Here is a 22032-nt window from a genome sequence, read left to right as displayed (position 1 = left end):
CGACCACAGCATTAACACAACACAACAACAAAGAACGACACACGAGGGCCTTAACCAAAGGCACTAGAAAGAAATGAATGACAGCGCTGTCCTGTATGTGCACCCTGGGTCACTCAGACACGGGACACGAAAGTTAAAGTCGTGTCTCATGATACTAAAATGTAATTAACAGCATGTGGAGAAGGGCGCTTTGGACACAAAGAGGTTGATCAACCCCAAAGTGCTGAGAAATGAATTAACAACGTGCATCCAGAGAGATTCCTGTGTTGGAAATTTACAAAACAAGAGCTGGCTCTGCCATTATTGACCAGCATTCAGATGTGCAGTACTGTATAATAGCAAGAACAATATATCGGGTGCCCTTCACACACACACAATAAACACCCAGAACTATCAACAATAGTGCTATATTTAGAAATGCTAAAACGAATCGAGTTCTGTGACCGATTTTTTGACGGGAAGTCTTTCTCAATGTCTTCTCAATGTCTTCAACGTTGTTTGACATTGAACTAAAGTTCCTTTTAATATTTATTAAAAGCAGCAAGCAAGCAACTTCTTGAGTTGTCCAAATGCATAGAACGTATTATAAAACGCAGGACCAGAGCCTGACGCAGGATTAGGTTTTGTGCTTTCTCAACCACTGCCGAGGTTCTCTTTGGATACGACAGCTTAAAATATTTGAAACATTTCAAAAAAGAGAAACGGGCATTCGTGTAAATTTATGGCACATTCTTAAAACGCCCTACTCATTTGGAAATAGTTGCCCAACCATTGAAAGCTCTCCGAACCTCATGGACGATTTAAATGTAATAACTCTTCACCGTACAGCTTTTCAATTCATTTTCTGCTCTGTTTTTTTTTTTTACTGTACGATGTCTTCGCACACCAATTAACTCTGGGAAAATGTTTTTCAAAATACATTCCTGGAATAAACCGTGTGAGTGGGGAGCCATGTTCCTTAGACTGCATTCACACTGTGGTTATGATGAGGTACTAATTGAATTCCAATCAATACTGTGCCATGCTCACTTTATTACAGGGAATTATCCTTCCGCAAAACATTTTTCAACTTAAAAATCAATTTTGATATCTCGGTCGGCCACTGCATGTGTAATTGTACCATGTTAGGTTAATCAAGGTGCATTTATTTGCAAAGTCTTGGCAGGGCAATATCTCTTATCCATAAACATTTAAAAAACATCTGCATATTAAATTTGAAGAATTGTGACCGAAAGGGGTATGGCGCATTTAAAAACGCCATTGTAAAATGATTTAGATATTCATTAAGCCAAGTTTAAAACAGATTAAGTATGCATAATTCTATCATGTGAAAGACTTTTGCAAGAAACAGTATAAATATTTTTGAAATCCAGTGAAAGTATAAAGCAGTCCTGGAAGCAGGATGTAGTGCAGTCAAGCTGCAAGACCAGGCAGCACAAAGTAAGAACAATGTTGTAACACCTTCCACAGTGCATGCCCGAACACAAGTTACAAGAGCACACAACCATACTGAACCTCATTCGAACCTGAATTAAATACATATTGAGATTAAGTTAGAGATTTAAAAACAGAATTTTAGTTGCCCAAGACTGCCCAAAAACCAAGTATGAAGAAATATCGATCACTAAACATGAAATCTAACCGTATCGTGCTTAGACTCTGTGGCTTATTTAACCCAGAGCCAAACGCTTCCACCCCTCAAAAAAATGTAATAAAATTGAATTTAGCAATAAATGTGAATATTCATATAAATCTTGTTTAAGGAAAGGGGACCTGTTTGTCGATCTGTTTGTCGATCTGTTTGGTGAAGGACTGCATGCATCCTTTTCACATCAACTGTGGGTTTGATAGCAGGGACTAGCCGGTCTCAAGAAAATGTTTCAGGTTTGCAAATCATACAAAGAAAACTAAATGTAAAAAAAAACAAAAAAAAAAAAAAAACACAATACTAAAAGGACATTTGGGGGGGGGGGGGGGGGGGGGGGGGGGGGGGGGGATTTTTTCTACGTATTACTGCAGTATATAATTATAATGTTATTCCTGCCAGGCGACCACTTAGATACAAAGGCCATTTACCAAGCAGCACTTAAAGTCTGAATTTTCCATTGAGACAGTAAATGTTTCACTAATTGAGGCAGCACTGTTGCTGAACTTTGAAAAAAAGATTACAGGTCGACATATGATATAGGCTGTACACAAACGCTACAATATTTATTGTAGCTTTGAATCCTTGCTGCAAATACAGAATTAGTGTACATCGTTGGTATTCAAAAAGTATTATGTATGAACGAACAATTAATTCCAGGGCAAATTCATATGAAGTGTTAATCAGGACACGTTGCACGGATTGTATTAAAGCCTTGATCAACATTAATTTATCATGAGTGACAGAGAAAATAAGCATAGAGCGTTCTGCTGTGAACTAGACAGTCCTTTCTTTGTGTGGGGGCAAGGATTTCGCTAGTGCAAAATAAACTGGTTTATATTTCACTAGGTAGGAGAAGGCTATGCACTGTGGTCTTGTTACTCTATAGTATATAATGCATCTATATTTACCAGCAAAAACATTAGACAAAGTTCTATACTCATGTCATAATTTGTTTGGCGTTCATGTACAAGCAAACCAGAGTTCTGTACATAACAAATTAAAAAGATCTCAAAACTATCAGCTACAAAAAGGCCAATGAAATATGTTTTAAGTACCTAACAGAACATATGCTAGAAATAGGTATACAGCTATGGCCAAAAGTTTTGCATCACCTAGAATTTTATGGTTGAGACATAATTTAAAAAAACAACAACTATATGAACATAAATTTAGATATTTTATTTAACATCATGTAATCAAAGAAACTACAAAATGATATCGCAAAAGTCTACCGGAAGCAATACTAGCAGTACGGTATTTCATGTTAGATTTGGAAATATCTTTTTTTGTTTAAATTTAAGTGTTTTCGTTTACAAAGCAAAATGTATTATATATAAAATAATAAGTGTGTTAATTATGGCTTTTAATCTTTAGTCTGACCAAATACTTTGACTGCCTGTATATCCACACTTAAAACAATAAAATAAATTAAAAAAAAAATGAAACTAAGATTTTAAAAAATGAACAGGATTTCTGGCTTTGCCGCTGTATTGAGAAGGCCTTTCCAACAAGCTTTTCAACCTGCTTCTCCTCTGAGTTCTCGCTTTGGCATGCCTCTCGCTTTCTTGTTTGCTATCCCCTGCTCCCCCAGCTGCACCCCATACTTTTTCTCTATCTATAAAGACGGCTGTGTGTGCCAAACGGCATGACTAGTACAGCACAAAATGTGGCTTAAATGCCTTTTCTAGTTTAGATGCTTGAGAGTAGATTGTATCTCGCTATACATGAGTAAAACCGGACCATATGATTCGAACTATGCAACATACACCCATACTATATCAAATGGAAGCATGTTCAAACCATGGGAGTATCATTTCGAGCAAGAATGGGGACAACGAGCAGAGTAGACTGGGAGTTAACCTGCCAAAACGTGCCTAAGTGTTAAAGCAACAAATATACTGGAACCCCAAAATATACTAAGCCTACCTGGTGTTGCTTTGATAACAAAAGTCTTCATTAATAAAATTAATTTTCAACCAATACCATCTACTATAAAACCCACTGCAATAATCAGAACATTTTAATAATGTACAAAAACTTGTAATCGTTCTAATCAAACCTTTTTTTTAAATTTCCCAAAGTGATATTAAGTGGGCTGAAAATCAGGTGTAGGACTGACACATGTGATATTATCAGGACCATGCGATTCTGTCTGGGCCATTTCAATGGGGTGATAATAAGCAGAGGTGACATTAACAGGGGTGACACTATAATATTATACAATCAAATCTGCTTACATGATACACAAATCTATATAGTGCATAGGTTATAGAAACATGTGGAAACCTATACATCTACAGCTGCATCTTAATCTACTATACTACATTACCCTTCACTATTTAGCTATAACAAATTACAAGTATTAAAATAAGAATCTAAAAATAAGGAAGATATTAATTATAAAGCACACCCTCGCTATAACGCCCTTCATTTAACAAACCTGGCCCCCTGGACCCCAAATAAAGAAATTTTGGGTGGCACCTCTGCAGTGAAGTCAGCTCTTTTGTTTTAATAAAAAGTGTGCGCTGTGCAGCGATTCCCCCGAAACAAAAATAATTTCATGTTGCAACAAAGCTGGAAACTGTATTGATCGTTTGTCAAAAAGCACTCTGAATTTTGGCTTGTTCAGCAACCATGCAGCAAAGCAAAATTGACAAACAACAGAAAATAAAACTCTAGGATCTGATGAACTTTTCATGTCGGGTTGATTTGGGATAAAAGCTCAGTTTGGGATTCTTGGGCGTTCGATTAAGATTCTGTGCACTTTGAAACGATTCGTGATATTGATTTTGAATAGAAGTTCAGCTTCAATGAGGAATTTTTGCTTTCTGTACTGCGTTTAATTTGTTAATAAACAGGATAAAGCAAAGGCAGAATACTACATACAAGAGATGAATAGGTACATGTAATTCTACTTATATTCACAGTCTCATCTCATTAACTTAGTCCAACAGTTTATCCTTCATTTTGATTGTCCTTTCGCTATAACAAACCCCTCGATATAAAGAACAAAAGGCTTGGACCCAGGTTCATTATAGTGAGGGTGTACTGTACTGTATGATTTTGTAAAATCAACAAACATCAATTTTTTTTACACAGTGTAGTTTCCTAAACTGATATAATTACACTCTGCACTGCTAGATTCAGTTTAACAGTTGGGCTGGACAAACAGTTTCTATGCCTTTGATTCATTTTCCAGTATCCCCACTTTACAAATGAATGCGAGTTCTCCCACAATAAGGCTCCAGTCATTGCTCGCCCTTTCCAGGACTCTTAAGAATCCTGCAAGACCCTAGACCACTTCTGTTTAAAACGAGAAACTTGGAAATACATGTATGGATATCTTCGTTGCTATGGAGCACGAGAAGCTGTCCTGCCAAGACTTTGAACATTTTATAAAAGTATAGCCTAGACAGTATGATCCAATTATACATGCAGTGACCAAAGGGTTTACAGTTGAATCCAATTGTGTAAAACAAAGTTCTCAGTAAAGCCAAGTTCCTAACTTTCATTCCTCGGAACAAAATACATAGAGAAATACAACGAAGACTGGAAGAAACTCAAAACACCCCTACAGTTTAGACATCATGCCTCTGTGTTTGTTTGCGAGTTACAGCACGCATTGCATTGATTGAACTTCAGAGGAAATTATTAGCATTGCTGAAATATTAACATGGTTCAGTTATCCCAGTTTTATTAAATTTTGTAGCAACACAAGGGTTTTTTTTTTTTTTTTAAATAACTGAATTTAAATGTACAGTAACATAAAGAGAAATCTATTCTTATTGAATCTCAGGGTATCTTTGGAAGCCACTGTATGTCAGAAAGAGATCATTGTAACTTTTCGTGAGAAAGTCAATTTAAACAAGGTGTTATTATGCAGTATTGGCACAGCACAGAATTCCTTAAAATAAAATTTAATTGTATCATCTGAGAACAAAGGTTTTTTAAAACTTTTTTTTTTTTGAAATTCAAAAGATCAGCATTAAAAGTACTACAATTTTAATTGTGAACTTTTCAAACCCAAATTCGCCTGTATGGAAATAAGATAGTTATTAATTTTGTGCCGTGCGATTGAAGAGAAAATAATTTGACTGATATTCCCAATTTTTTCCAATCATCTTTCGCTGAGGGCGCGCAAAATTATTTTTGCCACTTGCTGCTTTTTCAGTCACCTGCTAAGCAAGTTTTTAAAATTATTACAAACACAGCAAAGTTCACATCCCTGATTGCTCTCCAGTAAATTATGATTGAAGACAACTTTTAGTCAAACCCTTTTAGTATTTCTAAATTCAGCTCTATTGAATGTTTAATAGTGAAATTAAATTATCTAACTGTATAAATGTACAGCATGCTTAAACCCAAGCTAACTTTTACCACTGCAACTCAATGCGCTTCAAAGCCATGCCTGTTGTGGCTTATCCCGCATAACCCTATAGGCAGCCCCTATGCAACTCACACTGCGCTTTGCCAAACCTTCAAATCGCAGTGCTAAATATCCATCAAAAGCATCCAAACGCAAAGCTCCTGAGCAAGCCTCCTTTTCTCTTACGAAATGCGCTCCATCCCCTTGCTTTTTGCTTAACTGATTTCTGTTTCTCCTGTAATCATTTGTCAAACATATTTAGAGAAGGGCCAGCGTAAAGCATCTGGGTATTCAATTCCAGTCACGCCACTCCCTTGTATAGAGAGTAACTGAAACGAGCACAAACATCTCAGAAATCCAGCCTAACTCGCTCTCTGAAATGATGGCCACCATCTACTTCCAAATGAATGCTGGTAGCTGGAACTGCCACAGTGCGCTGGACCTCACTAGGAATGACAATGGGTTTAATCAATACCACTAGAAAATATTAGGACTATTCAGGTGATACATGAAAAAGCTATTCTTAAGAAATATTGTTTAAAAGTTTAACTCTTGGCTATATTTTGCTCACAGGTTATATAAAGTACAGAGTATTACAGTACATGAATTAGCACATTTGGGTATTTCCAAACATTAAACAATAAACAATAAATGGTGACTCTGCTATAACGGGGTGAACCATCCATGTTGCTCCGCAAATACTATTCAATTAGTACTTAAATAATTAATTATTATTAATAATAATAATAATAATAATAATAATAATAATAATAATAATAATAATAATAATAATACTAATGTTTCTTGTATTGTAAAGCCCAAGTAAGTATGAAGAGGTTCTGCAAAAACATTCTGCGTTTCGGGGTTTTAAAAACGGCTCCCCAAAGCGTTCTCTCCCCCCGCCCCAACAGCGCGCTTGAGGGAGCGGGCACCATCCACCGCCGATACACTGGAACCGCGACCCAGAGATACACCCTGTATTCGATGTACATCTTTTCAGTCGTATCCATATAACCCTAAGCAAAACAGCCACTCCGTTCATTAATGTAGTGTCCATATATAATGAAACACAAACAGCTGATTTATATTTGGGACTAGTATGTATATATGTGAGGCAACAAATATCCAAGTTCTGAGCAGCAAACTATCGTGTTTAACGAAGATAAATCACAAAATCGATTTACTTTCGCGCGGCGCCTGCTGATGTATGCGGCGTACATTGCAGGAGCCGCGTCTCGGCGAATAAAACCATTTATATATTTATATATATATATATATATATATATATAATATATATATATATATATATATATATATATTACAGTCTGCTTGTTATTATCAGACGAACAATAATAAACACTGTCATGTGGAGCACTTTTAGTGAAGGATGGGGTTAAAAAAAAAAGTTTGCGTTACAAGAAATGTGGCCTTATTCTCAGCAAAACCACGACTGACCCTACAGAAGAAAAATATTAAAATCTAAATGGAATATTCCTCAGCCGGCAGGTTTGCCGTACTGTCGCCATTGGGGGGGGGTGGGGAGGCGGGGGGGTTGCAGAGAGAAAGCTTGATCACTAATTGATAGCAAATGGTGGTAAATCAGACGTCATTATTAAGAATAAAAAAAAAAAGATTGCAGGTCGGGGGCAGACCTCCCTAGACATATTGGGTTTGCTATTCGAGTCTCGTTCTTCCACAGTCCGCGCCGCTAAGAGAAAGTTCCAGGCGAGAAGTTCAGGCTGCAGTCTAATCCATTCCACGCGTGGAGTGGAGTAGGCTGCAGCGCCACGGATACCACAGTTTCACCCACAACCGCCACATTGTTTTATTATCAACTTATTTTAGAAATAAAACAGATGATTAAATAGTGATACATTAGGGTATAAAATATTTGGAAACGCCATAAAAGTTGTTGTAATTAACGTTAAGACTGTTTGCTTCGATTAGATTCAGTCTGGTGCAGGAGTGGTGGTTGTTGTTGTTGTTGTTGTTGTTGTCGCTTACCTGTAGTTCGTGCTGTTCCAGTAGACTGCATACCGGTCTGTGATAACTTTTCCCGAGTCGTCCGCCCAGAGAGAGACCCACGACAGAAGGGATAAGACCAGCAGGGTCAACTCCATCTGGAACATTATGGCTAGTCTCGTCAATGTGATAAAAGAAGTAATGACAATAATATTAATAAGTGTCCACTCAACATCTAAATATCATGAAGAATTTTCACTTTCCAAACCGCACACAACAGAACAGGTCGGCTATCGAACCCTGTTGACACAGTCACAAGGCGCAATTGGAATAGATCAATACTGGGATCAGTGACTCTACAGCATGCGTGTTCGTTTATTGTTGATTGGGTCTTCTTTTTTTCAGGTTTCTCCCAAATTCCCAAAGGGTTACCGATATGTCTTTTTCTTAGGCTCTTAGAAGTACTGCACTGTAAATTTTATTTCTGACAACGCTGATCAAGTCTAGTGGTATTCAAGCATGGAATGTTTACATCACGCCTTCTCAAAAGCACCAGGATATAACCGCCTTTTCACACTATCTGTTATTTAAAAAAAAAAAATCTTCCACAATGTCACAAATCCGAAATATCATTCATGCATTTTCCTTTTAAATCCATCCTCGTGTACCTCGTAACTTGCTAAAACTTTCGCCTCATCATGCAAACACAGCATCTAGTAACAACACACGGGTCCATCGGTGCAGCAGCGCAAACAAGCAAGCAAGCGAAAACAGCTACTGAACAAAACAATACATCCAGACTTTTTTTTTTTTTTTTTTTTTTTTTGTATTCCCGTGCAAATTTCAAGTCTTTAAAAATACGGCGCGTTTTCTTAAATAAAACAATTTCGAAAATGGTTGCTAGATCCTTTCACAAAAAAGCGCCGCTTTGCCTTTCATGCATCTTTGCAGACTGCAATCCACCAGCGGCGCGTTCAAACTGCAAATGACACCCGAACCCCTCTGGAAATCCTTAGACCTGAGCTTTCCCCGGCATCTCCTTCCCGCAGACGGGCAGCAGTACGCGTCTAGCGAGGAGACTTGCTTTTTTTTTTTTTTGTTTGTTTTAGAAAAGTTGATGTTTTTAAAACCTCAGCATTGTCCTCTTGGGCAGTACTAAAGCCAGAAGCTGCTTTAGTTAGTTACAAAGTTGCGGCGAAAAAAAGGCAAGTTTCGCCCCTTGCCTGCCTGCCTGACGCCGCGCTTCTCCGTTGTTTTATACCACAGCGTGTATGTGTGCAACACAGCCCAATGACACGCTCCCTCTGGTTCCACTCCAGTCTTCATTCACTCCCTGCGTCTCCTCGGGGCGGGGCTGCGAGGTACTTGCAGGCTGCCGCGGTCTCTTCGGAATCGATGTCACTTCGTCGTCTTCAGTCGTCTGCTAACACTGGAAGAGGACGTGCGAGACAGACGGGTGCGCTCTATTTTGTTACAAATGTGGTTTTAACTGAAACACCTTGTATGAATAATTCAGTTTGAACTGCACGTTGAAATATATATTTTTTATGGTCTGTGTATTATTATTATTATTATTATTTTATATGTTACTTGTGTTACGTTATAAATAATACAGTCCCTTTAATTCTACAGAGAAGGCACTGTTGTATTCTGTAGAGGTTCCAGGATGTTTAAAATTGTAAAGTTCCACTATTTTGCCTCTTTTGACCGAAACTTACAGGAAGATTCCTCTTTTACTTATTACAAAATTAATGATCTTATTATCCCTAAAAACAGCCCTTAACACAATGAAAGAGGAAGTTACCATGACCTACTGTCACAGAGCATGACATAATGTCACCAATGAAGAGCATCACCCAGAACACAGCCTTCAATAACTCGACTGTATGTCAAATATTGCATTGCAACAGATGCCAGTCAGGGTAAGGAATGTAGAATACACCTAACTTGAAACAGCATCAGAGCTGCATTGAAGGGGCTCTATACACCACGCACCACCCCAGAGATCTCCCATCCACATACTGACCAGGCACAGTTTTGAGATTGTGCAGCACTGTGCTCCGCAGTGGCACAGCTGCTGGCTGTTCATTTATTAACCTCCCTGGCTGTGTGTTACTGTCTTAGAAAAAAAAAACTGCTGTCGACTAATGCAAGTGCCTTTGGATAGAGTGGGTGCATCTCAATTGATCAGCCTGGAGTAAACAATGTTACCCTAATGCATCATCTAATATAAGATGGAAAAGCATGTTCCTTTAAGCAAAGCAGTGTACAGGTTATAATAAGTAACAGCAATTCAAATGTAATTATGTATAAGCTACTAACATGCTACAAAATAAGATGACAACAGCTTGATTGAACAGGTACTTTTCTCATTTTAAAAGGTAATTGAGGACTGCAGTAAACACCATGATGTGCAAAGTATGGCCACTTCATTAGGGAGGTATAGGCATAGCCTGAGACAATGAGACACATGTCCTATGATGAACTGTGCAGTGTATAAGGCCCAGAGGAGTTAGCTGGCCTGGGGGTGTGTGTAAAGAATGGGTTAGCAAGCCACTTTGAAGTGATTGGATCGTTGGGATCCTGGAAGACATGACAGCATATGTGAACGGTGCCTGATATGGGGAAGATGACGGCTGCAGAGGATTCTGACATGAAAGGAATCCAAACCTCAAATATTGACTGCAGATAGGGACCAAGTAGAGCACAGGGAGATACACAAAGGAAGAGATCCATAAAAGACCTCTTAATGAAAAGCACCTTCCTAATAGCTCAACCACCTTTATAAATTCAATTACTGCACAACTATAATCTTCCTAGAGTTATAGAAACATTCGATAACGTATAACGCTGCTGATTATAGCTCTGGTTCGAATGTTATATTTTTAGCCTCATATTGTGTGTACGCTATAAGAATATACAGAACCCCATTATCTGCGCATTTTCAGAATTCAGATGCAGTGGTTAGATTGGGCTCCTATGTAATTTCTTGCCTGTGTAGCCAACGTTGTATGTGATAGTTTAATAAAGAACCCGACGAGGCTGTTTGGTCCTTGAGACACGTTGCTGGTTTATTTAAATCAGATCTGTACACATAACTGAGCAACAAGAACAGTCCCCATTTTCTTTACTCTCTCCCGTCTTAATTAAACAGTCCCTGAGTCAATCACACAGGCATGGCAAGTCAAACATCTCTGAACCAATACCCCAAACATTTCTCATAACAATTCTTACACTAGCTCTATACATTATTGCAGTAGTTTGCCATTGCGTTAAAAATGGGGGCAGTTGCTGTTTTAATAAATGTGAAGATCCAGTTAGGTAGCACAGTAGCCCTGAATAGCTCCAGCACTAAAGAAAAACACCATATTGATTTTTCCACCCCAGTGGCAGATACTATTTCTTCATCTGAGTTTACATTTCTCCCCCCCCCCCCCCCCCCCCCCCCCCCCCCCCCCCCCATTACCTTGTTTTATGAAAACAAAAATATGTTAAACATGACATTTAATCTCAAACCCAGCACATGATCTTCACAGGGGCAAAGGGACCTTGATAGAGTTCCAACTGGTTTTAAAACTACTTTTTACATATTTAAAAAGGTTACTGCCCTGCAAGCCCATGGTGGAAATACCAAAACAGTGCGTGGTCTTAGTACCGCTGCTAGCTATGTGTATTCAGTAAACCATGTTCAGTGTTATCGACTGCATTTCTTATCTCAGGGCTGCAATGGGGAAACATATTATTCTCCACCTCTTTGCTTCAGTGCACTGGTCACTTTATTAGAACAACCAGACTGGATTTGGCATCGCCTTGGTGTGGGCCAGGTTCTTCTGATCTCCCCTTGATTACTCTGCTAGGCAGAACAAATGCTGTGCTTTTTACCTAAGCGTCATTGCAGATCAAGTTCACCCAAAAATGGTGCACTTGTACCCTGATACACTCAATCTGCTGTGCCGGAATTGAATGCTTTGAGAAGCACGGCTGGCATCTTTCATTGCCACTTAATCCCCAGATCTCAACTGAGCATGTCTGGAATAAACTTGAGCGACTCGTCATCACGATTATCTGCTTGCCTCTCTGGAGCAGTTGTGTGAAATATCAATGACTAATGGATTCCCTGGAGTCCAGTTTATATCCCGCCTGTCATTTTGTTTTCATTGAATTGAATTTGTTTGAATTTCATAGTCAGAAAACAGTGACAGTGCCTTTTCAGTGTTTGCAGCATCTTTCTTTTGTAGTATGTTTTATAAGTTATTTTCTGTTAAGTCACAGAATCAGTGTTGAGCCATTTTCTCTTGTGAGGAGTGGAGATGAAAAATAATCCATGCATGTTATATTTATTACATACATCTATAGTGGTAGACTGTAGTTATCTCTACCAATAAAATAGACCTCTATAGATGTTCAGTAAATTTAGAACATATCTTGCTCTGCTTATTACCACAGCAAGTAGTAGCAGGAAGCGACAGATCAATCCTATTTTTTTTAGAACATTCCTGAAGAGGCAGAATGCAAATATTTAGATCAACCTCTTGCCAGCATCAGTGGAAGACTGGATGAGAGAGAGAGAGAGAGAGAGAGAGAGAGAGAGAGAGAGAGAGAGAGAGAGAGAGAGAGAGAGAGAGAGAGAGAAAGACACTTGATTCAATATTGATAAATATTTAACCTTGACTGGGGGAAAAAATACAACTGAAAATTGTATCCAACCTTTAAAATGACACACAGATTAATGGTATACAGTTATTAAACATTCATAAGGTACATGCATAAATGCATTCACTATATTGTTGCAGAGCAGTGCTGTGGCAAAGCTATAATATTCATTATCTAGTGACAGGTGGCACTGATGGGAAACACACAGCCAGCACTCCACTAACACATATTTAATTATTCAGTTTTAACTCAGGATTTTTTTTTTTTCTGTTTTGATGAATCAAATCATATCTCATATTCAGAAAAACTTTTCTGTTGTTAATGTGCTTCTCACTCACAACATAATTAAATAAAGCTGACCTGATTTGCATTTAAATGAACTGTGCAGGCTTCAAATGTGCTCCTTTTGAAAGAAATACACATTACCTTGGGTTAAAGAAAGTGGTCAGTTTGCTTGCCTTACTGTTACTGTTTCACTTCCTAGTTCACCTCCGCGGTGCCTTTAAAGCATGCTACTGGCTGTAAAGCATGTCAGTCAACAAGGGAAGCCACCGGTTGGTTATGACAGGCAAGGGGTGGGAGCAATTTCACTCCCAAGTTGAATTGTCACATAACCAAATTATAAATGTGGCAATGATCAAATACTCTAGATTCGTTAAAGATAAAACATCATCCATTTTGCATCATCACTTGTAGGAAACATCCCCATATCATTGACCTTTTGCCTTTGCCTTTGCCAAGCTTTGAAAACCAGTTTCTCAACCACAATGCAACACACTTGAGCTGGGCTGCAATTGAGCTGATGTCACTTTGATGATAACCTCTAAAGTCAATGAATGGAGAGAAGAGTCACTGGTAATAGATGTAATTAGACATCTACCCTGCAGCAGTAACTACCGTTCCTAGCGTGCGTGCCGTCACTCACTCACACCCACACTACCCAGCTCTGCCCCAGTGTCACTCACAAGGTCTCCTCCAGTGTTGTGCTGCCTGGTTCAGATTCTGTGTCAAACCCCTCGCTATGCATGGACAGTAACTACAACTCCCTTCTCGTCAAAAAGAGAATGTGGCGGGGCAGGAAACTTTCTGGTTTTCTTAACTCCTTTTAGTATTAGCAACATTGTCACTGGGTCCCATTATGTTTTGCTGAAAATCTTTTTAGTTGCAGCCGGACCTTTGGAGTAAATCTGTCCTGCAGCAAGGGAAGTGATTAGATACTTGGAAGCACAGTATAGTATGTTGTAGTTAAAAAAAACAAAAAAAACAATGCAAGTATAGACAGAAGAAAAGGGGGAGTTGGTGGCAGAGCTGCCAGTTCTAAATGCAGCCTAGCAGTCTTTAAAGTGATTGCTGTTGGAGCAACCGGGCTTCACTATCCAAAACATTAATTTGAAGGTACGATTACTTTGCATTCAGTGCGTTTTTAAAGTGCATCAGAGTGTTTATGTTTGCGCTTTTCTTTGCCTGTCAGCGTTTCTTTGTTCCTCGTTATGGTATGTAATTTGAGACTGACACTTCTCAACCTTTCCCTGTACTTTTTTTTTTTTTTGGATGGTTGACAGTATTTTTAGGCCACAGGTTACAGTCTAATGGCTTATTTGCATTAGTTTGACTTCATTAGTTTTTCTCCATGCATTACAGTGCAATACAAGCTATGTAATACAGACTGTAATACAAGCCGTACAATAAAAGACTGTGTAATACAAGCTGTGCAATACAGGATGTGTAATACAAGCTGTGTAATACAGACTATGTAATACAAGCCGTGCAATACGGACTGTGTAATACAAGCTGTGTAATGCAAGCTGTGCAATACAGACTGTGTAACACAAGCTGTGCAATACAGACTGTGCAATACAAGCCATGCAATACAGACTGTGTAATACAAGCTGTGTAATACTGTGTAATACAAGCTGTGTAATACAAGCTGTGTAATACAGACTGTGTAAGTGTAATAAGCAGACTGTGTAATACAAGCTGTGCAATACAGACTGTGTAATACACTGTGTAATGCAAGCTGTGTAATACAGACTGTGTAATGCAAGCTGTGCAATACAGACTGTGTAACACAAGCTGTGCAATACAGACTGTGTAATACAAGCTGTGTAATGCAAGCTGTGCAATACAGACTGTGTAACACAAGCTGTGTAATACAGACTGTGTAATACAAGCTGTGTAATCCAAGCTATGCAATACAGACTGTGTAATACAAGGACATTTGCAGCGTATTTCTATAGTAATAGCAGCACATTATTATTACACTGGAACTCCTGTGTCTAACTCAAAATGAGACTCCTAAATTTTAGCTCCTAACATGTATTACTGTCACAAGCTATGTAATCCAAGCTATGCAATACAGACTGTGTAATACAAGGACATTTGCATTTTCTATAGTAAACAGCACAAAATTATTACACTGGAACTCCTGTGTCTAACTCAAAATGAGACTCCTAAATTTTAGCTCCTAACATGTATTACTGTCACATATTTTTTTTCAAATGTATTTATGAACAACAAAATTGACCTCTTGTGCAAGCGGACAATAATTATATATGTATTTTTTTTAAATATATATATATATATATATATATATATATATATATATATATATAATAACATTTAAAATATTTGCCATGTATTTTGTTTAAGTCCCAGTAGCTAAGTACATTGGCTCACCTTAGAGTACAAATCACCTATTTTCTGGGATGCTTTGCCAATGTCATTTTCCAATGTTAAAAAAACCAATTACACTATGTAACATGATTTTTGTTCCTGTGTAGTAAGTGTTATTTCCTAATTGCTTATGCCTCAAAAGTATAGAAAATGGCTATTATTCCCCACAAACTTTGCTTTTGTGACCAGGACAGTGATATTTCAAAATATCACTATTTCCAATGGGAAAACGGGCAAATGTGTGTCTTTTCGTTCACATAAAGTCAGTATAGTTGTAAATCTCGAAAAACTACTCACTTCTAAATCTTTTGTAGTCATCTTTGTATTACTTTAGTATAAATACATGTTAATTTGGATTCATATGTTGTTTTTTTTCTGCCTTTATGTGAACGAAAAGACACACATTTGCCCGTTTTCCCATTGGAAATAGTGATATTTTGAAATATCACTGTCCTGGTCACAAAAGCAAAGTTTGTGGGGAATAATAGCCATTTTCTATACTTTTGAGGCATAAGCAATTAGGAAATAACACTTACTACCCAGGAACAAAAAAAAAAAAAAAAATATTTGTTACACAGTGTTATCATTAAAGAGAGACCTTTACCATAATGTGTGCATTTTTCATATAGAAAAATGTGTGACCTACAAAATGATGCCAGTACATAGTAACTAAGATTTACTAGAACTATTAGCACTGCTTACTGTATAGCTTTAGAGCCCTCAGACCCCAGTCCTGGGTGGCTAGTAGATCTACTCCCAACACCAGCTCAGGGGGCAGCCCTCTCTACACACCAGGTCCTATTTCAGCAGACAACCTCTCCTGGGGGTTGAAAGTTTTATAAAACCAATTACACCAGGTCTCCTGGAGGGACCTGCAGGGTAAATCATTTCCAGTCAAGCTTGTTCAAATATAAGCCTGCAGTTCACTTGTCCTGCCAGTCATCAACAGATGTTATGTAAACCAACGACTGCAGCGCCCCCTGTTGACAGAGGTATGAACGGGAAATAACATAAAAAAGACTCTGGTGTATTATATTAACACCATTATCTTCAATTAGAATTCTTAAGGTAAAACTATGAGAAACTAAATCAAGTTACAAGCGTTTTTGGTGAGTGCCTTCCTCAATGGTTATATAAATAAAATAAAAAAATAAGATAACTTTTATTATATATTAAAAACCCATTGAAACTGAATTACATTTCAATGACATAACTCACAATAACAAGTCTTAATTTTTACTATTAGCCCAGAATTAAAAATGACTGTAAATTCTCAACTAGAGCTCAGTCTGTGGAATTTAGACACAGCGATCCTCATATACTGCATTGCTATAATCTGATACTCCCAATATGTTACACCCCCACATGGTTTACAGCAAATAGATTCACTCAGGCAAGCACACAGCAAACTAGAACTTTAAAAGGATTTTAAATTGACCTATTTGATCTTAGGCCAACTGAACCAGCTTCTCAATCCGCATCAAGTCTCCTGAACCAACAGGACCAGTTGAGAACCAGCAGACCACCAGCTCTGACCAGTATACACCACTGCCGAGTCATTGCTGCATTCAGGGTATTGAACCCGTGTCCCTCAGCAAAAGACTGGCAACCTTAACAAAAATAAGAGAAAGCCTGAAGGAACCACCATTGCTTTATAATTCACACAATGACCTGGCATCTGTTAGGGAGCATTAACACTGCAGCGTCTGAAACAATAGCAAACGCACAGCTTTTCAATCAAACGAAGCTTTAACTATGTGTTCAGCTATGAGCGGGGTTTGCGGTGCTTTGTTCTGAATCACATGAAGTGTTTGAAGAGCTACAGCAGGCCGGGTTGCTTGTTTGAGGCTGTTACACGTTAAACATATCTGTGCAGTGATGCGTGGTGACAGTTGCAGCCGCGCACAATATTATGGCTGGTTATGTTCCGTGTATAAAACTGGTGCCCGTATCCTCCGTCTATGCTTTGACTGTCTAAAAAACAATACAAGAAAAACTGAAAGGTAGAAAGGGTTGCCTGGATTCACCGAGCTTCGCTAAGCAGATAAACGGCGCTCTATAAAAAGATCATACACAAGCATTGTAAACGGACAGTGGTAAAACTGGTCTGAAGTTCGACATTCATCGGATACGCAACCCTCAGCTTTCTCAAAACAACCTGAATGTGAAGCTGGCCAGTTGTGAATATTTTCACAATCTTGTGAGTGCTTCAGCTGTGTATAATTTATATTGCCTTTAGTTTTAAGCGAATTCTAATTGTGAAAGGTTGACTAGCAGCTACATCAATTTTGAGCGCATTACAGAAGAGAGGATTACAGAGAAAGGGTGAAGAGACTCCCGGATTATAGAATTAACCAACATATGTAGTTCTAAGCATAGCATGTATGTTATGTTTAGAACGAGCATTACAATTATCAGAGATGCATACGGAGTGAAGGCATCACCCAGCTTCCACTCTCAAACGCATAGACTTAAATGCTGGCTCCAAATCGGAGTTCTTTATTGACCATCCAATACAATTAAAGGGAATTCGGTGTTACGCAGAATTCTGTATCCCCCTACATTTGACGCCTGCGTAGATCAAAGCTTGATGTTTCTGGACAATATTTACATGCAATACAATTAAAATGTCTTTACAAAGGAAAATACACTTGTATAGGGATACTTTTAAGGGTTTCGTGTATTGAGCACTACAGGAGGTGTACTGTAGAAATTCAGGGGTGTTAAATGTGCTGTTTTTATTTTGCTACAGAATTAGTTTGGTCTTGTTTTCAATATCTGTTGCAAACTGCATCCGAACTCAATGGCAGTGCTTGAAAACACAGCGGGACTCGGGCACAGGAATAGCGCGCATCCACGCCCAGCTTTGCAAAACTGCATCTGCACAGGCATGGGATCATGCGGGGATACAGAATTCAATGGGTACAGAAATTTTCCAAACACTGGATGCAGCAGATTGGCCTTTGACCGGAGGGTGTCTTTTAGAACACACAAGGGAGGAATTCGGTGCAGCTGTGTGTTTGGAATATGCTATAAACAGACACGGATAAAAGTATTTGATCACCAGATGGACACATTTTAGATGGACACATTTCTTCAGTGGAAATTTTATTTACATATAGAAAACGATTCACAGGTAAAGCAAAGGTTGTGAAAATATTTATAACTGGTCACATTAAAATCGGTTTGAGATATGGTTGTGCATCCATCCCAGTTTGATATACGCGCATATAGTTCTGGTGATTTTCACAAATGATTCACAGGTAATGCAAAGGGTTTGGAAAAATCCACAACGGTCAGCTTCACATTGGTATGAGAAAGGTAGGTGATATGGTTGCGAGTAATGAGTGGATATCTAACTTCAAACAAACTTTACCACGGTTCAAAATGGCTCACAGTCGGGGCTGCGGAGTTATCATAAATTTGAGTTGGTCCCCGAAAAAATAAATAAATAAAAAATAAATTAGCCAACTGCATGTACTGTGTATGAAATATTTCTCATGCTACTAAATTTTAACTAGAATTCAAACACACACATCTAATTAGAATGTATTTTGGTCAAATACACGAAGCTGTGGCAATTTTAAAGATTTTCTATGGGCTCAGATCTTAACACTAATATCCACTCAGTGCCGTTACTTTAACAGCTCCTGGCAGTGTTCTGATGGAAATGCTGGAAATCATTTAATTCAATAGCGTAATAAGTGATTGTAAAAGTTGTTTGGGTTTTCTGTTTATTCCGCTTTAGATGTTTTTTTTTCAAAGTCGCGTTATGGGTAGGGTTTGGGTTTCTTTCTTTTTGTGATGCAGTATATACAGTCCGTGCTCTTGCCATTGCACTCACGTGCAATACAATATAAAGAGTAAGAATTGCCTTTTTTTCCTCCATGCTTTGTAAATGCGCTGTCATTAAACCCACTTCAAAAGACATCGGGTCAAACTCGCACCCCCAGTGAAAAATAGCTGTCAATATAAAGGTTATAAAGACATGCTTCCCCCTAGCGGGCATGGGTGGCACTACATCCACATAGAAGTCTTTCAGCGGTTTACAAAGCAGCCACACAATACGACTTTGTGTTTGTTTGTTTTGTTTTTTGTTTTTTTTATCCCTCCTTACTCTGGTCCCACCGCAGTCGGACTTGCGACGGGACCAGAGTAAGGAGGGATAAAAAAAACAAAAAAACAAACAAAAACAAAGTTTGTGAATCCTGTTTTAAATACCGTTATACACAGCTGTAACAATTACTACATTCACACAATTATTGTTTTAAGATTCAGCTTTTATTAGGTAGCTCCCCTGAATCCCTGGTTTAGAAAGATACAGGGTATTAATGCTTGTGACAGAGTAGCCGCGTGGGTGCGTGCATTCGCTGCTGAGTGACAGGCAGGAGATCCAGAGGGAGGTTGAAGTTACTCCCTGAACAGCCCACGTGACACTACCAACAATGGCAGAGCACATGCAACACAGTGTACGAAAACTTTGGTAGGAGCTACAATCTCTAAACTAATCTCCTCTGTTCAGTAATAAACTAACGCTGCTGAAGAGACTGATGCATGATGGATAAACGGTTAGAGGAATATGAATATATATTACTGTATATATAAATTCTTATATTTTGCTTGTTATATTTCTCCTTGGAGGGCACATTCTCAATATATTTCCTGATGAAGGCTGTTCAGAGCCATGTAGAGAGTGACAGGCAGGAGAACGAGACGGGAGCAACAGGACCCAGCAGAACCACTCAGAGTGGCACCATAAACTAGTCCTTGAAAATCACAGCAAGTTGCTCAAGATTCTAATTGAGTCCTATGAAGCCAGCTGTACTTATTAACTGAAGATCCGTGTTCAATCATGTTCAGTTTTTCACTAAATACAATTCCCTGTAGCTTTGTTTATTGCATTCACCCACAGTGTAGCCTGGTTAGGACTCAGTGTTTGCTGACAGTACAGTTGTGTTCATTCCTCAGAGGTAATATATGCACTGTATGGTAACAGAAAATTAATGTTTAATCAGGTTCAATTTTACCCTAAATATAAATCCTGGCTGTGTTTGTTTATTACATCCATCAACAGTCTGGTCTTCTGTGGTTTCAACTTTATCTAAAGCGCATAACAGATATTCGAAATTAACAAAATAACTACTACTGCAGAAAACATTTCCCAATGAAGATATCTACGGCTCTTCCATGTCCTCTTATCTTTTTTTAGAGGTTTTATTTTTCTGCTTTTGACTCTTTCCTTGACTATGTGATCTGCTGTACCCAATGTCATTCCCCATGTCTCATTGAAAACCAGCACATTCTTCTTAATGAGACCATTAAGAGATCCTTCCCACTTTATCAACTGAGTTCACATCATCCGAGGCATTGAAAAAGATTTCCAGTTCTTTGTTTTCTTTTTTTTAGTATTATTGACAGTCCAGTTTGATTACATTCCCCAAAGGTTCAACTCAAGGGTTAAAGCCACCCAGTTTGGTGCAGTTTAATTCTGAGCAGTGGTGTGATCCAGGACAGGACAATCGAATTACATTGTCATTCCAGGAGCTCACACAGATTGTATTAGCCTGCCTCTCCACGACTCAGGTTCAGTACAATTGTTACACCATTAGATTAAGCAGCATTGACTACAGGGCCACGCTCAATAGCTACCAGAGAAACAACTGCCAGAGGCAACCAGGTAATGAGTATCATTGTCAGCTCGACCGAATTTGAGGGGCTCAATACCTCTGCTGCATTTAGTCTAGTTTAGTTTAGAAATTTAATCTACTGAAAACTGACAGAAATGTGGCTGTGTGTGTGTGTGTATGTGTAACAGTGTGTATATGTATGCGTCAGTATAACTGTATGTATGTGTGTGCGTGTGTGCGTAACAGTGTGTCTGTGTGTAACAGTGCAAGTTTTCCATGTTGAATTTGAATAGTTGACTGTCCGTTCCACACATTCAGATGAATTTGTTCCTTTGCTGAAAGACTTTTCACATTCAGAAAAGACAGATCAGTAGGCTGTGGAAGCTGTTCCTTCAGGTCTTGTTCAAGATCATCCCAAACATGCTTGATTGGATTGAGATGAGTGGATTTGGAGGCCCTGGAAAATGACTACAGCCTCTGTCTTGATCATCAAGCCATTCATGCACAGTCCTGTCAGGTGGACGTGTGCGTTATCATCGGGTAAACAAGTTCAAATTACTGTCAATATTTGGAAATTGGGTCTGTAGCACAGAGATGGTTAAACTATAATTTTAACAGCAGTAAAGAAATGTTGCATATTGTACTTGAAGTTTTTTATAAAAGGAATTATTCAAAGAGTTGCACACAAACAACACACACACCCGTGGCAGCAACCCACTGAGAACACGCAGACAGACACACACACGCACACACACACCCTCTTACCTACTATCTCATTTACCTAAGGGCCAACACTCTCTTTTTGGCTTTTTAATTCCCCCATTTGTCAGTGTTAGGCACGCAGACCGAGCCTGACACCACTGATCTGGGTCGGATCTATTTTCCTGGAAGTGATCCAAGGCTCTAATCCAATCCGATGATTAGAAAGTGTGTTGAATGTTATTGTCGACGAGAGAGAGAGAGAGAGAGAGAGAGAGAGAGAGAGAGAGAGAGAAAATAGACCCAGATGCCGGAGTTATTTTTAGAGTTTATAGAGCTGAAAGAAAAAAGCTACCTTCAGGGTCATTCCATCTCAAGGGAGACAAGTGATTTCATCCATTACT

General features: G+C 38.6%; 1 protein-coding gene across 1 annotated transcript in view; it reads right to left on the bottom strand.

The window, feature by feature from the left end:
* Positions 1 to 9252, bottom strand: part of LOC121301362 (ephrin-A2-like) — a 96790-nt gene extending 87538 nt beyond the window's left edge. Inside the window, exon 1 of the mRNA XM_041230694.1 lies at positions 8019 to 9252. Coding sequence (XP_041086628.1) covers positions 8019 to 8143 — 125 coding nt within the window. The 5' untranslated portion in view covers positions 8144 to 9252. The remainder of the gene's footprint in view (positions 1 to 8018) is intronic.
* Between the last annotated feature and the right edge of the window lie 12780 nt (positions 9253 to 22032).

Source organism: Polyodon spathula, chromosome 27 (genome assembly GCF_017654505.1).
Source record: "Polyodon spathula isolate WHYD16114869_AA chromosome 27, ASM1765450v1, whole genome shotgun sequence".
In the NCBI taxonomy this organism is placed as follows: domain Eukaryota; kingdom Metazoa; phylum Chordata; class Actinopteri; order Acipenseriformes; family Polyodontidae; genus Polyodon; species Polyodon spathula.
The sequence above is the reverse complement of the archived record's forward strand: the minus strand, read 5'-3'. Positions and strand labels throughout refer to the sequence as shown.